A 17498-nucleotide genomic window follows, 5' to 3' on the forward strand; every position below is an offset into this window, starting at 1 on the left:
CATTTAACTTAAAATCTATGTTACATGTGCATGCCTGTGCACGCATATGCTTTGATTTGATTTTTAAATTTTATTTGTGTATTTTTGGCTGTGCTGGGTCTCCGTTGCTGCACAGGCTTTTCTCTCGTTGTGTCGAGTGGGGCACCGTCCTCTAGTCGTGGTGCTCGGGCCTCTCACTGCCATGGCCTCTTGTTTGGAGCACGGGCTCCAGGGCACGCGGGCCTCAGTAGTTGCGGCACGTGGGCCCAGTCGTTGCCTCTCCCGGACGCAGAGCACAGGCCCAGTAGGTGTGACGCACAGGCTCAGTTGCTCCATGCGTGTGGGATCCTCCCGGATCAGGGATCAAACCCGTGCCTCCTGCATTGGCAGGTGGATTTTTTTTTAACCACTGAGCAACTAGGGAAGCCTTTTGCATGATTTTAAATGTACAGACACTCAGTAGAAATGTATAGTATAACCAAGAAACTGGTAACATAGGTGGCCTCCAAAAAGGAGAAAAGAAGCCAGGATAGGACAGAGACTTAAGTTTTCACTGCAGACTCTCTTGGAGGTTTCAAGTTTTAAAACAAGTCTAGACCTGCTCTTTACTAGCTGGGTGATGCTGGTCCTTGGCCTTTGGTTTCCTTTTCAGGACTGACGATGCTAAACAGGGAAAGGCATAGAAATCACGTAGTGTAATGCCTACGTGCTAAGCAGTCAGGAACTGTTACCTGCTGTTGTTAATATTATTATCATTTGTATTATTATGGTCTATTACCTTGTAGGGTAATGGTGAGAATGAGCTTAAGTAATATACATTGTATGCTATAGGACAATGCCTAACACCAGTGTGTGTGTTTCTTTTTAACACAATGCAAATAAATACGTGTGTGTGTGCATATACATACATATATATATTTCTACTTTTTTGTCACGAAGAGTCGGACACGACTGAACTGAACTGTGCATATATATACATATATATATTTCTACTTTTTTAAGGGAACTGGGATCATGTCCCTGGAGAAGGCAGTGGCACCCCACTCCAGTACTCTTGCCTAGAAAGTGCCATGGACAGAGGAGCCTGGTGGCCTGCCGTCTGTGGGGTCGCACAGAGTCGGACACGACTGAAGTGACTTAGCAGCAGCAGCAGGGATCCTGTCCTACATCCTGTTTTGTAACCTGATTGTTATACTTAATGTATTTGAAGCATTTTCCGATAATGCTCATATTCACAAGCGCTCGTGGTTTACAGTGATGATGGTAGACCAGCAGTGCGCCCTGGGAGAGAGGGTGGCGGATGTTAGTCTGTGGCAGCAGGGCAGGTGGGCTGCCGTGGTGTGGCCTACCCGTGTCTCAGCCTCGAGAGGTGGTAGAATGCACCCGGGAGCCAGCAGTCCACGGTCACTCGCTGGCCCTGAGCTGTCAGAAAACCTGGGAAACTCTCTGAGCCTTCCTGCCTGAAGCATTCTCTTGAGGATTAAGAATGACTTAAAGTGGAGACTTGCATGGTGGTCCAGTGGTTAAAACTCTGCACTCACCGTGCAGGGCCCTGGGTTCGATCCCTGGCCAAGGAGCCAGATCCTATATGCCACAGCCGAGAACGAAGATCATGCATGCTGCTACTGAGGCCTGGTGCAGCCAAATAATTTTTTTTTTTTAAAGGATAATTTAAAGCAACAAAACCTGGGAGAAGGAGCTTAACAAATAATTATGAATTGCTCCTGATCCTTTGAATTAATCCAGTGGTATCCATAATCAGGTGTATGTATGAAGATTCATTGGGGCAAAAGGAGATAATAGAACTTATATTTCTATTTAATTTGAATCTCTTTCACAGTCTCTACTTTTGGTGTTATTTTATTTATTTATTTTTGGTTGCACTGCACAGCTTGTGAGATCTTAATTCCCTGGACCAGGGATTGAACCTGGGCCCTCGGCAGTGAAAGCGCAGAGTCCTAACCACTGGACTGCCACGGAATTTCCCGTGTTATTTTAAAATACAGTGATGAAGTAGCACTTTTTTAGTAATAATAAAATAAAAATTTGTAGCTTGGAGGTGCATGCTCAAATTCTTTTTACTGATAGGGATGTTCAAAATTGCAGCTAGAGTGTTATTTCTAGGGTGTCTGGTTGTGCAGTATAAATTAATTTCCTCTGTATACTACATTGATTTGACCTAACTTTGAACCTCAATCTCAAAAGGTAAAGGAGGAGTTGGCCAATTTGATGCTGCACCATAGTTAAGTCCTAGGACACTTCAAAGGATTACTCATGTAATAGTATTAGTAGTAATAATAAACATCATACTGTATTTTACAAAGCTTCCAGTTCCTCATAAATAGTAATACAGAAACAAGCTTAGGCAATGGAATAATCACTGATTCTCGGATGTGATTGCTTCATGTGTAATTATAAAAGCATTTATTGTAAGTATTAAAGTTTGTTATACATTTACAAGGGAAAAAGAAAGTTGAGGTTTTAATAACAGCGACAACAACAACAAAAACACTAGCTTTGAAAATGAAATCTGAAATCATGGAAGAAGGATCAGTCTCCCTTGTGATCAGGAACAGTTCCTGAGTGCAGAAGGCACTGTAAATGCGAACTGAAACCATAAAAGTAGTTTCTTGCCTGTCGCATCGGCAGAAGAGGCTGATGGTGTTCCAGGGTTGGTGAGGATGCTTTGGTGCAGGGGTTTAAATCCGCATAACCACTTTGGAGGATAGTTTGGCAACAGTTGCAGAGATAAAAGTGCTCATGCCATTCATTGTCTTTGGATCTGCCCTAGGGAAATAATATCACAAAGAGGCATGTACATGCATGCTCACTGCAGCTGTTAATGGTAAACAGCTGGAGATAGCCATCATGGGAGGAATGTTAAAAAAAACAAGTGACTTTCAAAAAATACAGGGGGAGGGATAAATTAGAAGATTGGGATTAACACACTCCTATAAATAAAGTTGATAGCCAACAAGGACCTGCCGTACAGCCTAGGAGACTATACGCAGCATTTTGTAATAACCTGTAAGGGAAAAGAATCTGAAGAACAATGTATATGTGTGTAACTGAGTCACGTGCTATACGCCTGAAAATAACATGACATTGTATTATCAGCTCTGCTTCCATAAAATTAAAAAACATTTAAAGTAGAATTTACATACCATAAATTTTAAATTGTACAGTTCAGTGCTTTTAAGTATGTCCACAGGCTTGTGCAACCTCACTCCTATCTTCCTTAATTCCAGAACATTTTTATCCCCTCAAAAAGATACTCTCTGAGGCTTCCCTGGTGGCTCAGTGGTGAAGAATCTGCCTGCTAGTGCAGGAGACACGGGCTCAATCCCTGATCTGAAAAGATCCCATATGCCCCAGACCAGCTAAGCCCGTGGCCCACAGCTGTTGAGCCTGTGCTTTGGAGCTCAGGAGACACAACTGCTGAGCCCCTGCTCCACAGTAGGAGAAGCCACTGCTATGAGGCCCGTGCAGCGCTACTAGAGAAGAAGCCCACACAGCAGCGAAGACCGGACACAGCCAAAAATGAATGTATTTATTAAAAAAAATACTCCCTACACATTAGCAGTCACGCCTCATTTTCCCCTTCCCTTGTCCCCTGGCAACCACTAACCTCCCTCCTATCTCTAGATTTGTCTATTCTAGACATTTCATATGAATTGGAACCATGGGAATTATAGTTATTAGAATCTGGCTTTTGCAGGGTGGGGAAAGGGTAATCATTTTATGAGATGTAAGTCACCATACAAGTTACTCATCTTAAATGTAACCTGTATTTAAATGTAACCTTTAAACCCTATAAAAGTTCAGGGATTTAGCATAATATATTCACAGAGTTGTGCAACCATTACAGCAATTTTAGAACATTTCTTCATCCCCAAAAGAAATCCCATACCCTTTAGCTGTCATCCCTGATACTGTCCAGGATAACATTTCTGTCTCTGTAGATTTGCCTGTTCTGAATATTTCATATAAGTGGATCATGAAAGATGTCTTTTGTGTCTGGCTTCTTTTACTTCGCATGTTTTCAAGAATCATCCGCATTGCAGCATGTATCAGTGGTTTATTCCTCTGTATCGCCAGGTAACATTCCATTGTGTGGATATACCGCATCTTGTGTATCCACGCCATCAGTTGGTGGGCATTAGGGTTGGTCCCCTCTTTGGGCTGAGAATGCCGTTATGGACATCCAAGTTTTCTGTTCTCTAGGGTGGAATTGCTGGGTCATGTGGGAACTTTCACTATTTGAGGAATTGCCAAACTTTTCTGTAGCAACTGTGCCATTTTTACATGCCCACCATCGATACATCAATGTTACGTGTTCCAACTTCTCTACATCCTTGCCGACACTTGTTATTTTTCCATTTTTTAAACAATGATAGCCGTCCTAGTCGGTGTGAACTGACGAATCACTGCGGTTTTCATTTGCGTCTCCCTGATGACTAACGATGTGAGGCGTCTTTCCTTGTGCTTATTGGCCATTTGTGTACCTTCTTTGGAGAAGTGTGTGTTCAGCCTCTGGCATGTTTATGCTGTGCTGTAGAGCTGTTAAAAAGGAATGAGGCAGATCCGTGTGTAGTAACCCCGATCCTAACACTTAGCAAAATAGCAAATAATAGAAAGATACAGTACATTTTATATAAATACTCACAGGTGTGCCTTGTGTGTGCATATACACACACGCTGTAGAACTGTGTGGTTAATGTAAATATGTAAGAGGGTGGAGAAAGGGTCTGCTGGAATATTCCCCAGACTTATCAAGACGGTTGGTTACCTTGGAACCGGAGACAGAGAGCTAGACGGGGTGGGATTTCATCAGGAGACTTTTTTCTTATTTATAATGTTTTACAATGGATTCATAAACTATCTGGTTAATAAAAAAAATTGTATGAAAACTCCTTAAAATATACACACAATTTAAAAATATAAGAAGAAGGAAGCAACTGGGGAACTTTGAGAAAGACTAGAATAAGTGCTCACATGGCAAGTGAGCGTCTGATTGGAAGTGGAGATGATAGTTGCTCGATCGTGTCTGACTCTTTGTGACCCCATGGACTGTAGCCCGCCAGGCTCCTCTGTCCAGGATTCTCCAGGCAGGAACACTGGCGTGGGTTGCCGTTCCCTCCTCCAGGGATCTTCCTGACCCAGGGACTGAACCCAGGTCTCCTACATCACAGGCAGATTCTTTCCTGTCTGAGCCACCAGGGAAGCCCATAGGAATGTATGATTACTGTATAGGAATGTATGATTACTGTCCTGAAAATATCATTGATCATTATTCCCTTTATAGCTCAAATCTATCAGATTTTATCTTAGTCCATTTGATCAAAAGTTTTATTGTTGTTTTATTAATATATAAACAATGTACAAATAGTACAGAGATATATAAAGTTAAAATGAACTTATTTCCTCTCTTCACCTCAAACCCCTCCTTCCCCTTATCAGTTAGCATTTGTGCAGCTTCTTCTCCTAATACAATTCTATGTTCTCGTATTTTCTCCTCACCTCTACCCAATAAGGTATGTTTCTTCAGCTCTCTGTTGTTGATGGAGAAAAGCTTCTTCCTCTAGGGAAAAGAAAAGTCTTTTTTATTTATTTTTTGGCCACAAGGCACGTGGGATCTTAGTTCCCTGTCCAGGGATCCAGCTTGCACCCCCTGCCTTGGAAGCGCAGAGTCCTAGCCGCTGGACCGCCAGGGAAGTCTTTACGTGTCTGTGGCGGTAGTCTTCAGCCTTACTTTGTGTCCCCTGGACCAGAGATGGTGGTATGGCAGGTCCCGAGTTCTGCTCAGACGTCTTTATTTCATAAAAATTTCCCCTGCTGATTCTGATGTGCCCACGGGGTCAAGAATCATTTATCTAGCGAGGGACAGAGCAGTCATAAATTGTACCTGTGACGCTTCTTCGAGAATTGTTTTTGGTGGGTTCTTTATGAGAGAGCAGTGAGCCTGTCAGCTTTGTGGAGACGTGCCTGAACTTAGATGCTCTGTTTTATTCCAGGAATTTCACAGAACCTTTCCTTTAGGTTATTTTCAGCATCAGGACTTTATCTCTAACTAAATACTCTACGTGGCGCTGCCATCTGAGCCTGAGAACGTGATTTTTAATTCCTTTGTGAAATGGTAGGAATAAGCAGTAACAGGGCAAATTTAGCTTTCTGCCATTTTACATTGAAAATGAGCGGATAAAGCAAAAATGAGCAGATAAATAAAAAATGAGCGGTGTTAAGTCTTCCATGCCAGGCAAACTACCCTTTGGTCTTGGTTTTTTTTTTTTTTTTGGTCTTGTTTTATAAAGCTTTTTTGCCCCTCTCCGCCCCCTCCTCCGCACCCCCAGATTTTTGTAGACTTTGTTATGGGAGGTTTGCCTGAGATGCAGGTGGGAAACTCATATGATTTGTAAAACTCCACACTAATTTCCATTCTTATGTTTTCAGACACAAAACTTGCAGAAATTCATAAAAGCCACTCAGAGACGTAATAGTAATCAGTTTCTTTAGAATAATAAACTCAAGAAATCTTTCTTATATCTTAAATTTTTTGTTAATCTGTACATTTTCTCTTCTAGGTATTCTCATGGGAGCAGTTATAAAAATTATAGAGTTTAAAAAACTGGCAAATTGGAAGGTAGGTTTACCCAACTGTTCTTTTTTTAACATAAGTACAAGTTTGATTGGTTCTTAGTTTTAGTGACAGTGGAGGTTATGGTGGCCTTCTTATCATTACTTGACTGTCTATGAAGTTTATATTGTCCCGTTGATTTTAGTAGATTAGGGTTGATATCTTTACATCTGAGTTTTCTGAAAAAGCATAAATCTCAGTTTTGAGTTAAGAAGCATTCAGTGCCATGTTTTGTTATTTGTGTGCATTTTTACAGTCTTAGATTACCTTACTGTATGCTAGTCACTCAGTCATGTCTGACTCTTTGTGACCCCATGGACTGTAGCCTGAAAGGCTTCTCTCTCCATGGAATTCTCCGGGGAAGAACGCTGGAATGGGTGACTATTCCCTTCTCCTGAGGATCTTCCCAGCCAGGGGTTGAACCCAGGCCTCCTGCATGGCAGGTGGGTTCTTTACCGTCTGAGCCGCTAGCTGAGCCGCCGTCTGAACCTCCAGCGAAGCCCTTGCTGTATACAGCCCTCTAACCAGCGTTAAATGCTGAACAGTGTTTGTTTCTCCTGATTCTGTTGTAACAGCTGCAGCTAATGAGACTTACCTATCCAGCACTTAGACCTTAGAGAATGCTTTACACGCCAGCTTCTGTCATCCTCATGACAGCCATGGAGTTAGATGGACCTCATATTATCTCCATTTTTACAGGTGAAGAAAGTGACCTCTGAGGGGTTGGGGCATGTCCAGCATCACAGAGCCAGAGAGCAGTTGACTTGGCACTTAGGTCCAGGCCTTCTGGTTCTGTGTGTTCCGTGTTTTCTCTGCCACACCACGCTGTCATCACTCTGTGGATGTTCATATCCCTCCGTTCCCTCAGGGGTCATTAGCGCGTGACCCTCATCTGTGGGCCACGGACTGATTGAAACTTGAGTAGGAAGCTTAGCAAAACTGATTTTGCGAAGGGAAAGAAGGTCCATTTCAAAATATTAAAAGAATTGTATGATAAAAATACACATTTGAGCCCCCCCTACTTTGAGCCAGCTCCTAGGCGTGAAGATTAATTTACTTGTGGAACTATTGAGTATAAAATTTGTAAAACGAGCCTCATAGTCTGAGGTAAAATGCAATTTGAAACTGTTATAATTAACACTCAGTATCTTATAATAATCTATAATGGAAAAGAATGTGAAAAATATATATATGCACATATATGTAAAACTGAGTCAGCTTACATCAGAATCAAACACAACGCTGTGCATCAACTGTACTCCAATGAAAAAGAGAAAGGCTACGTTTATAAAATGATAATAGTGCTCAGGACATACTGTATGTGTGAAATGAATCTTAGGATGTGGATTGAGCTTGGAATATTTCTAGAACTCCCCTCCGCCTGGGAAGGGACTGGGCAGGCCCCACTGGAGCGCGTTGTGTATAAAGCTCGGCCTTCCTGCAACTGGTTCACTTTAACCCTCTCACAGTGGCTCATTTTCGGGCAGGGAGCACAGACCGTACACCCTTTCTCTACTCTTACCCTGGATAGAGCCTGATGTGTAAGTACCACTCCCGACACATTTTGTTTGATTTAAAATCAGTTGATCAAAATTGGAATCAATTTAAAACCAGTTAAAAAATCATTAGTTTTCTTTTAAATATTATTAATCTATATAAAATTCTAGAAACTTCATGTAAAAATGTGAACTTCTGGCGTCTGGAAGAAGCAGACGCTCTCTCAGCCCCAGGCCCACACTCTCCCGGCTGAGTGCAGCTGCTCCCTAGGGACTGCGGGGTAGCCCAGGGAAGCCTGTGAGTGGGTGAGCCTGCTCTGAGCAGGACGAGGAAAAGAGTTATCTTTTAATTTTCTATGCTTCAGAGTTATTAAATATATATATATATATTTTTTTTGTTGTTGTTATCTTTTAGAATCTTTATTGCTTTATCTTTTTTTTTTTTTTTGGAGTGTGTATATGTATATATTTATTTACTCATACTTAGATGCACACATAGATACATTTACAAGTATATACACTAATGTTTTTCAGTCACTCAATTGTGTCCAACATAGTGAAGGACAGGGAACCCTGGCATGCTGCAGTCCATGGGATGGAAAAGTTGGACACTATTAAATATATTTTTCAGCAGGGGTTGGTTTTCAAGGTAAAGAATAGTAACGTATTTAATAGTATAGACAAGTGAACCACATTCAGGCAGCCAGTGCTTGACCTCAGAAAGGGGTGAGGTTTTTAGGCTAAGACAGTAGGGCAGGCTCTCTAGAGGAGCCGTGTTTGTGGAAAGCCGCAGGAGGAAGCAGGGCCTGTTTGGAAAGCTGGTGCTGTGGGGGGCGGTGGGAGGTGAGAAAGCAGTGACAGAGCCGTGTTTCCTTCCCACACTCTCCTGCTGGGCGGCCTTCTACCTTGGTTGTCATGTGCTGGGTGTATTTCTGTAAGTCAGCCTGCTTGTTTATGTACACGCATTTTTACAACCGTTTTTTAAAAGCTTTTATTGTGGTAAAATGAGAACATAAAATTTAGCATTTGAGCGATTTTTAAATGTACAGTTCAGTGGCATTAAATACATTCACAGTGTTATTTAATCGTCACCACTGTTTATGCCCAGAACATTTTTCATCATCTCAGACAGAAACCCTACCCATTAAACAATTCCCCATTCCTCTTTACCTACTTTGTATTCCACTTTCTGTTTATCTGTGTTTTTTTTAACATTTTCTGTTTTTTCAGTGGCCCCTTTCCACTTTCTGTGTTTATGAACTTAACTATTCTAGTACCTCAAATAAGTGGAATCATGCAATATTTGTCCTTTTGCATCTAGCTTATTTTCTTTACCATGATGTTTTTAAAGTTCATCCACACTGTAACCTGTAGCATCACTTCTTTCCTTTTTATGGCTGAATAATATTCCATGGTAGGCATATACCACACTTTGTTGATCCATTCATCTGTTGATGCGCCCCGGGGGTGTTTCCACCTTCTGACTGCTGTGAACACTGATGAACGTTCATTTTAAATAAGGAAACTTTATAATACTGTTTGAAGTGGGAAACCAAAATTGTTTTTATAAATTAAAAACAGAGTAGTGCATTTGCTTGCTGAAGCCTCTGAGGCCAAGCCTCTCCTCTTTGTCAAAAAGAGGGATCAGCACATTGGAGAGAGGCTTAACACGGTAGCCTCAGACTGATGCGTCTGACTTAATTGGGATTCAAAAAGAGTCAGAAAGGGCTGACTTTCTCAGTCTTTGGGGTGGGTGGTATTTGACACACATTGCTCAAGTACCACCTCAAACCACCTCAGACCACTTTAGGGGAGATGTTGCCCAAAGGAACCTGGGATCTTTCTGTAACACTGTTCCCCGTCAGGTGGCGTGTGTGTTTCCTATGGCTTCTGTAACAGATTACCACAGATTGAGTGGCTTGAAACAGCAGAGATTGTTCAGGCATAGTTCCAGAAGCCAGAAGTCTGGAGTCAAGGTGTTGGCAGGGCCACACTCCCTCAAGGGAGCGAATCTAGGCCCTCAGGAGAATCGTTCATTACCTCTTCTAGCTTCTGGTGGTCCCGGGCGTTTCTTGGCTGTGGCAGCATAACTCCTGTCTCTGCCTCAGTCTGTTTTCACGTGCCTTCATCTCTGTGTCTAAGTGTCATTTTCTGTCTTTTAAGGACACTCTCATTGGGTTCAGGGCCCACCTAATCCAGAAAGATCTCAACTGGATTCTGCCCTTAATTCCATCTGCAAAGACCCTATTTTCCAATCAGGTCATTTTCGGAGGTTCCAGGTGGACGTGAACTGGGGACCGAGGATGCTGTGAGCCCACTGCAGGCGGGCTCTCTTTTCTCCCAGGGGAAGTATAGTTTCTGAAACTCCAAGAGTCTCTGCTGTGTTCCTACCACACAGAGCCTGCCAGTAGGGTGCCCCACAGATCACAGAGGTCGGCCCATTTCTTTCACATGGCCCTAGTCTAAGTCATGAGCTTGTTACACAGGCTGTTATTTTAAGACTTAATAAGGCATTTTCAGAAGTCATCATTTGCTTCTATTTTGAGCCTTTTTCGAATGTCATGTTAAGTCTTTATGGTAACAGCCATACATTTGTAAGGGTACATTTATCATTCTTTTGACTAGGTATTTTGACAGGAAATCAGATTGTTGAGATTGTGGCTTGGGATTTTCTTTTGAAAAGGTCCTGATTTTGCAGTTTTAAGCAGGTGGTGTTACCGTCACCACTGGGTTTAAGAACCAGCATGCATTTTACCTCCAGTCCATCGCAGTGAGAGCTTCCTTCCTTCCTTCGTCCTTTCCTTTCTTCATCCCTTCCTTCCTTCTTTCCATAGGTTTATAAGAAGAGAGCTGTATTAATGTAGAAGATGAAATTATTATTTCATCCCCCAAAGTTACAGTAACTTTGCCCCCGAAGATTTTCATATTCTAAAAATATATTTCATAATGGTACTTAATATTTGAATCTGAAAGCATGGCAAGGGGCTCACTTTATAGCCATGTCCCAAGTTGCAGGGGCATCAGGTGAGAATTGTTTCATCACAATCAGATTTAGGAAAATGGCATAGTTGTCTGTGATAGGCAGAGAAAAGGCAGGGCTATTTTAAACATGAGTGGGGTTTACCCTCCCTCTAAGTGGATTGTTTTAGGGCTTACCATTACCTTTTCCCTGGAGGAATTCCAATTTGTGGACTTGTTTTTGAAAATGTTCTTTTTGAATCGAAATGTTTTCTATATTAAAATTAATTTACTTTCCTTAGTAGAATGAAGGGCCTACTGCTGTACATTTGGAAGCAGTTCATTCTGCTGTTTATTTTTCTGGTCACCTTTTAAAATCATTTGTTCTACATTTTTAAATATAGGTTTTCTTTTGAAGTCTTTGTATGTTTGTTTGTTTGTTTTGTCACTGCTTTTGTTTGGTTTTATCATCAAGGTAGTGATTTAAACATTGTATGTTTCCACTGGGCCAAGTTCCAAGAGAAGAATGACTTTGGCTCTTCACTGATGGATTTATTTCTTAATCCCATGCCTCTGAAAATACCCATTTTATGTTTACAGGAGGAAGAAATGTTTCGTCCAAATATGTTTTTCCTCCTCTTGCTTCCACCTATTATATTTGAGTCAGGATATTCGTTGCACAAGGTAAGACTTGGGCGTGCATTAGTGCTTTTGGTCTGGGTGACTCCCTGTGTTTCCTTAAAAGCTTGGGTGTTAATTTAGTAGCGATAGCTCTGTGTGAACAGCCTAGGGTATGAGGTGGAATCTGGACCATCACACCTGACTGGTGAAGAGGAGCAAACACCACCCGTGGGCTGCTTTCATGATTTCAGGCAGTGTGGCTTACTAGTGTTTTCCTTAGAGGGGTTCTTTGCTTAGAGATGACCAAGGTGATTTTTTTAGAAATATGTATTTATTTGGCCACGCCAGCCCTTAGTTGCTGCACGCGGGATTGTCATTGTGGCACGTGGGTCTTTCGTGGTGGTGCACGGGCTTCTCTCTAGTTGACACTCAATAGTTACAGCACAAAGACTTAGTTACCCCGGGGTATGTGGGATCTTGGCTCCCCAAGCAGGGATCAAACCCACATCCCCTGCATTGGAAGGTGGATTTCTGTACACTGGACCACCAGAAGTGAAGTGAAGTCGCTCAGTCGTGTCCGACTCTTTGCAACCCCATGGACTGTAGCCTATGAGGTTCCACCATCCCTGGGATTTTCCAGGCAAGAATACTGGAGTGGGTTGCCATTTCCTTCTCCAAGACCACCAGAAAAGTCTCCCAAAGTAATTTTAATGGCACGTGGACGTTATACTGACTCCTCTTGGAGGCAGAGTGACCCATGTTAAAAAGTCAGACTGTGTCCTGTGATGACAGGATGGGGGCCCCGGGCCTGCTGGTTCTCTCCCGCTCCTGTTTCTCCCTCTTTCCCTCCTTGGGCCCACCCAGCCTTCAGACACCCGACTTAAGCCCCCGTCCCTGTACCTTCCCAGCCCGTCCCTGGCCCTGCTTCTCCTCTCCAGAGGAGAGCGCAACCTTCCCCCCAGGCTTCCAGCTCCTTCTGGCCTGTTCCTTCCCGGACTCCCACAGTTTGCTCCGCCCATTCTTGGCTCCTGACCCTGCAGCACAGCATCTGGCCCCGCCCGGTTCTCTGCTTTGCTCTGACATTTCTGGTCTCTGTCCTCCAGCTTCCAATGGGGCTCTTTCTGCCTGGGCAGGAGCTTATCACTTTGTGTACCATAGGCTTTTCTTTGTGAGTTCTTTTAAAATATTCGTGTATTTAAGTTTTGGAATAAGAAAGTGATTCAACTTAAAATACTAGTAGTACAACAGTTATTTTGTAAATGTGATTTTTAAAAAAATATGAGAGTTGGAAGGACTCAAGGTTTGGCCTGTCCTTGGAGAGGGGAAGAGCCTGGATTTTGGACCCAGAGACCCAGGTCTAGTCATGCGCTGCCCCCTATGGGTTCCTTTTGAGTAGTGCCTGCGTGCTAAGTCACTTCAGTCGTATCCGACTGGGACCCTGTGGACTGTAGCCCTCCAGGCTCCTCTATCCATGGGATTCTCCAGGCAAGAATACTGGAGTGGGTTGCCATCCTGGAGATCTCCTCTAGGAGATAATCCTGACCCAGAGATCAAACCCGTGGTTCCTGCGGCTCCTGCATTGCAGGTGGATTCTTTGCTGCCGAGCCACGGGGGATGCCCCCTTTTGAGTAGAGTAGAAATTTTAAAATAATGAACAAAAAGATCCCCAAAACCCTACCTCCTAGGTTGCTTTGAGATTTACATTAGATGAAAGAATGTAAGCAACTCACCACTCACCACAGTAATTGGTAGTGCTGCTTGTATTCTCTGTTATAACCTGACTAGTTGTTATTTGGCAAAGGAAATGGCAACCCAGTCCCGCATTCTTGCCTGGGAAATCCTATGGACAGAGGAGCCTGGCGAGCTTCAATCCAGGAAATCAAAAAGAATGAGGGCCTCTAAGCAATGTTACTATTAATAAGAATTTAATAGGGGATATGTTTATACATATAGCTGTTTCACTTTGTTCAGCAGAAACTAACACAACATTGTAAAGCAGTTATACTCCAATTAAAAATAAATACAGATTAAATAATATTAATAACATAATAAACTTGAAAATTAAATTTGTCATGAGAGTTTTGGCAAAAACATACAAATTAAATCTTTAGTTTTCTTCCTGAATAGTAAAGCAAAATTAAGATGTTCAGTCCAGATTTTTTTAGTTACCATTTTACTGTGTATTAATCAAAAGGAAAAAGAAATTTAGTGTTTAAAAAAATCCTATATCTTTTAAAACTGACATCAGATAATTGTTAGAAAAACAAGCAAGAAGGATTTGAAGGTCAGTGTCTTTTACTCTTTAATTTTGTGGACAAATATTGAAAGAACTGAGAGCAGACTATGAAAATACTTCACAACAGTACTGAAGAAAGTGATGTGCGTATTATATTCTTTTTGGTGTGCTGCTCGGTGTGTGGGATTTTAGTTTCCCGACCAGGGATTGAACCTGAGCCCTCAGCAGTGAGAGCATGGAGTCCTAAGCATTGAACTGGAACTCCCGAAAATGATTGTTTGATTTAAAAACATAACACTGGTTATTATATTAGCACATGTAAAGTTTTTATCTTTTAATTTTTTTGGAGAAGAGGGAAATAAACTTATTCAGAATTTGAGGAAAATAGTTTCTTGAGAAAAAACTTCTTTGAAGATGACTTTCCAGCGGAAAATGTGACAGTTTATGTGAAAGGGACTAATGTGAGTTGAAAGTGTGAATTTAGAGACTTCTGTCCACTGCCTGCACTTGTCCCTAAAGAATAGAAAGTTGACTTTGTTTTATTTTAACATTGCTGTGTTTGCTGGTGTAAATTTGGGTTTGGACTAAAAATTTCCATACGATTATCATCAGCTGATATGCATTAGGTAGGCAGCTGTTTGGTTCTTTGAATTATTAGTATCATATAAAGAATAGAACATTAATTATGTCAGAAAGAAGCAGATGAATTTGCCTTATGTAGCAAAGGGAAGTTCTTATAGTGGGGTAAATTGAATTTTGGTAAATTTTCAATATCCAGATTAATATTAGCCAACTACATAAGTTACAGCAGAATTAGATCCCTGTAAACAGACAAAAGTGTTAGTCGCTCAGTCATGTCTGACTTTTTGGAACCGCATGGACAGTAACCCACCAGGCTCCTCTGTCCCCATGGACCATAGCATGCCAGGTTCCTCTGTCCTGGAATTCTCCAGGCAAGAATACTGGAGTGGGTACCCATTCCCTTCTCCAGAGGATCTTCCTGACCCAGGGATTGAACCTGGGTCTCCTGCCTTGCAGGTGGATTCTTTGCCATCTGAGCCACCAGGAAAGCACCAGGAAAAGACCTTGATGCTGGAAAAGATTGAGGACAAGAGGAGAAGGGGGGGTGACAGAGGATAAAATGGTTGGATAGCACCATCGACTCAATGGCCATGAATTTGAGCAAACTCTGGAAGATAGTGAAGGACAGGGAACCCGGAGTGCTGCGGTCCATGGGGTCACAGAGTTAGACATGGCTTAGCAACTAAACACACACAAACAGACCAAGAGTTAGTGTAATCTGTTCTTAAAAAGACAAAACAGCTCTTTGCAAAGAAAAACTCATAGATGAAAGTCTTTTGTTTAGGAAAGAACCCAATCATTGTGTTTGCCTTAAGTTATTTTAAAGTTCTTTGTATGCTAAAGATTGATATGCCAAAGTAATTGAATGTCAGATCGTGGGCAGCCAAGTCAAAATTGCAAAAAATTAAGCAAAGATACTTCCTGAAGGAGATAGGCTTAGTGGGCTCTACATGTGGAGTGAGGCAGTCTTTTGAAGTTAGATTTAAAGTATCCGATGGTTACGACTCGGTGCTTTCACTGCCAAGGGCCAGGCTCAGTCCCCCGCCAGAGAACTAAGATCCCACAAGCTGCATGATGCGGCCAGAAAAAAAGTATCAGTTCCTTTTGTCTGTGGCTTGACCATTTCTGACTAAAAAAAAAAATAGGATTCCTTGCCCAGGCCCACAGTCAAAGGCCATCAAGATTCCCTGGCCTTGTCCCTAAGTAGAGTCCACAGGATTCTAATAAACAGCTTGTTTTTCTTAACTTTAATGGATATGTGAAAGATGTTACTACTGCTTGGACTCAGATATTTTCTCTTAAATGCTGTAAAGTATAGATGGGAATATATTTGTCATATTTATTTCACTCTATTTCACTAATAGAGTGGAATAAAATTGCTTAAAAGATGTGGACAGCACAAAGGAGTTTCTGATAGTATAACCTATTATCTTGATATTCTTTATAGTAATGTACCTCTTCTTAATTAATTGAAAAAATTATCGTTATATAGATTTTGGACTTTGATCAGACAGAAACACAGTTAATTCCTTCAGTACCTGTTCACTGGGCATTATCCATCTGATAGGCATATGCCGGTGACTGTGTCGTACCAGAGCAGACATGGTCATTGCCCCCCCGAGCCTGCAGCCTAGTGGGAAGGACAGATAGCAGTCAGGTCATGACATAAGTAAGTGTCACATTTCAGCCGCGTCAAGCGCTACCAAGAGAAGAGGCGGTGTGCATCAAGAACAGAGGCTGCGTCTGACTTGGCGGAGGGGTCAGAGGAGACTTCCCTCAGGGAAAGTGAGAATGATGAAAGGTCACTAAGCAGAGGGGAAGGAAGAGTGGTCCAAGCCCAGAGAGTATGACGATGTGTTTGAAGAACAAAAAGCTCCCAGTGAGGAGACTTCCCTGGTGGCCCGGGGGCTCAGCTCCCAGCTCCCAGCGCAGGGGGCCCAGGTTCCGTCCCTTGTCAGAGAACTAGATCCCACATGCTGCAGCTAAAGATCCTGCGTGCCACAACGGAGATCAAAGATCCTGTGTGCGGCAGCTAAGACCTGGCACAGCCAGATAAAAAAATTAGGGAAAAAAAGCTACCAGTGTGACTGGGAACCCAGAGAACACGGGAGGTTGGAGACTTTGAAGGAATCAAACCATCCAGGCTTTGGTTGCGTTTTATGTGTGTTTTCAGTGGAAACGGGGGTCAGAATGAAGGCAGCACTGTTAGGTTTATCTTTTGCAAAGATCGTTCTGGAAGCCCTTGAAGAGCAGAGGGCAAGGCCAGGGATGGTTGAGACTTATTGTTAACAGAAGCTGTGCAGTGGTCCATGGGAGAGATGCTGACCGCTGGCAGGGGCAATGGAGACAAGCAGAGAGACGTGAGTGACGAGGGGAAGGCAGAGGCCGCGGGACTGGCTCTGCACTGCAGGTGGGGGTGAGGGAGGGCGCCCAGGTTTCCAGCTTGCCCACCCTGCGGGGTGACGGTGCCCTTTACAGAGATTCAAGCATATAAGGAGGGCCAGTTGTGGGGCCATGACTTCACTGACCAGACCAGCCTTTCTAATCATTTCTCTCATCTCTGCTTTTTCAAACAGGGTAATTTCTTTCAAAATATTGGTTCCATCACCCTATTTGCTGTTTTTGGTACAGCAATTTCTGCTTTTGTAGTAGGTGGAGGAATTTACTTTCTGGGTCAGGTAAGGAAAATATCTTTGAAAAACCTTGAAAACCTTACATTCTTAGAGCTTGTGCAGGGAAGTGGGGTAGGGACACCTGATGGGGCCTGGGTTTCCAGTCGAGGTAAATGCTCTCCTGCCAAGAAATCCAGAGTCAAGCAGGCACAGTAAAGACATGCTCAAGTTGTTTCTCAGCGTCCCCGAGAAGCTTTGCTGTCTGGAATTGAGTGAATCTTTTCCATAATCCCCCAAAGTATTTGATTATATTTGCAAACCAATATTGTCTTAAGTTGGAATACCTAAAAATAAAACAATATATACCATCAAGATCTTCA

General features: G+C 42.5%; 1 protein-coding gene across 4 annotated transcripts in view; it reads left to right on the top strand.

Moving 5' to 3' along the window:
- SLC9A8 (solute carrier family 9 member A8) overlaps nt 1-17498 on the top strand; it is a 74889-nt gene that overhangs the window by 18166 nt on the left and 39225 nt on the right. For all 4 annotated transcript variants that reach the window (XM_070801864.1, XM_070801866.1, XM_070801865.1 and 1 more), the window contains exons 4-6: nt 6561-6619; nt 11668-11751; nt 17083-17184. In XM_070801864.1, the coding sequence (XP_070657965.1) occupies nt 6561-6619; nt 11668-11751; nt 17083-17184 (245 nt within the window). The remainder of the gene's footprint in view (nt 1-6560; nt 6620-11667; nt 11752-17082; nt 17185-17498) is intronic.

This window comes from Bos indicus, chromosome 13 (genome assembly GCF_029378745.1).
Source record: "Bos indicus isolate NIAB-ARS_2022 breed Sahiwal x Tharparkar chromosome 13, NIAB-ARS_B.indTharparkar_mat_pri_1.0, whole genome shotgun sequence".
NCBI classification, from domain to species: domain Eukaryota; kingdom Metazoa; phylum Chordata; class Mammalia; order Artiodactyla; family Bovidae; genus Bos; species Bos indicus.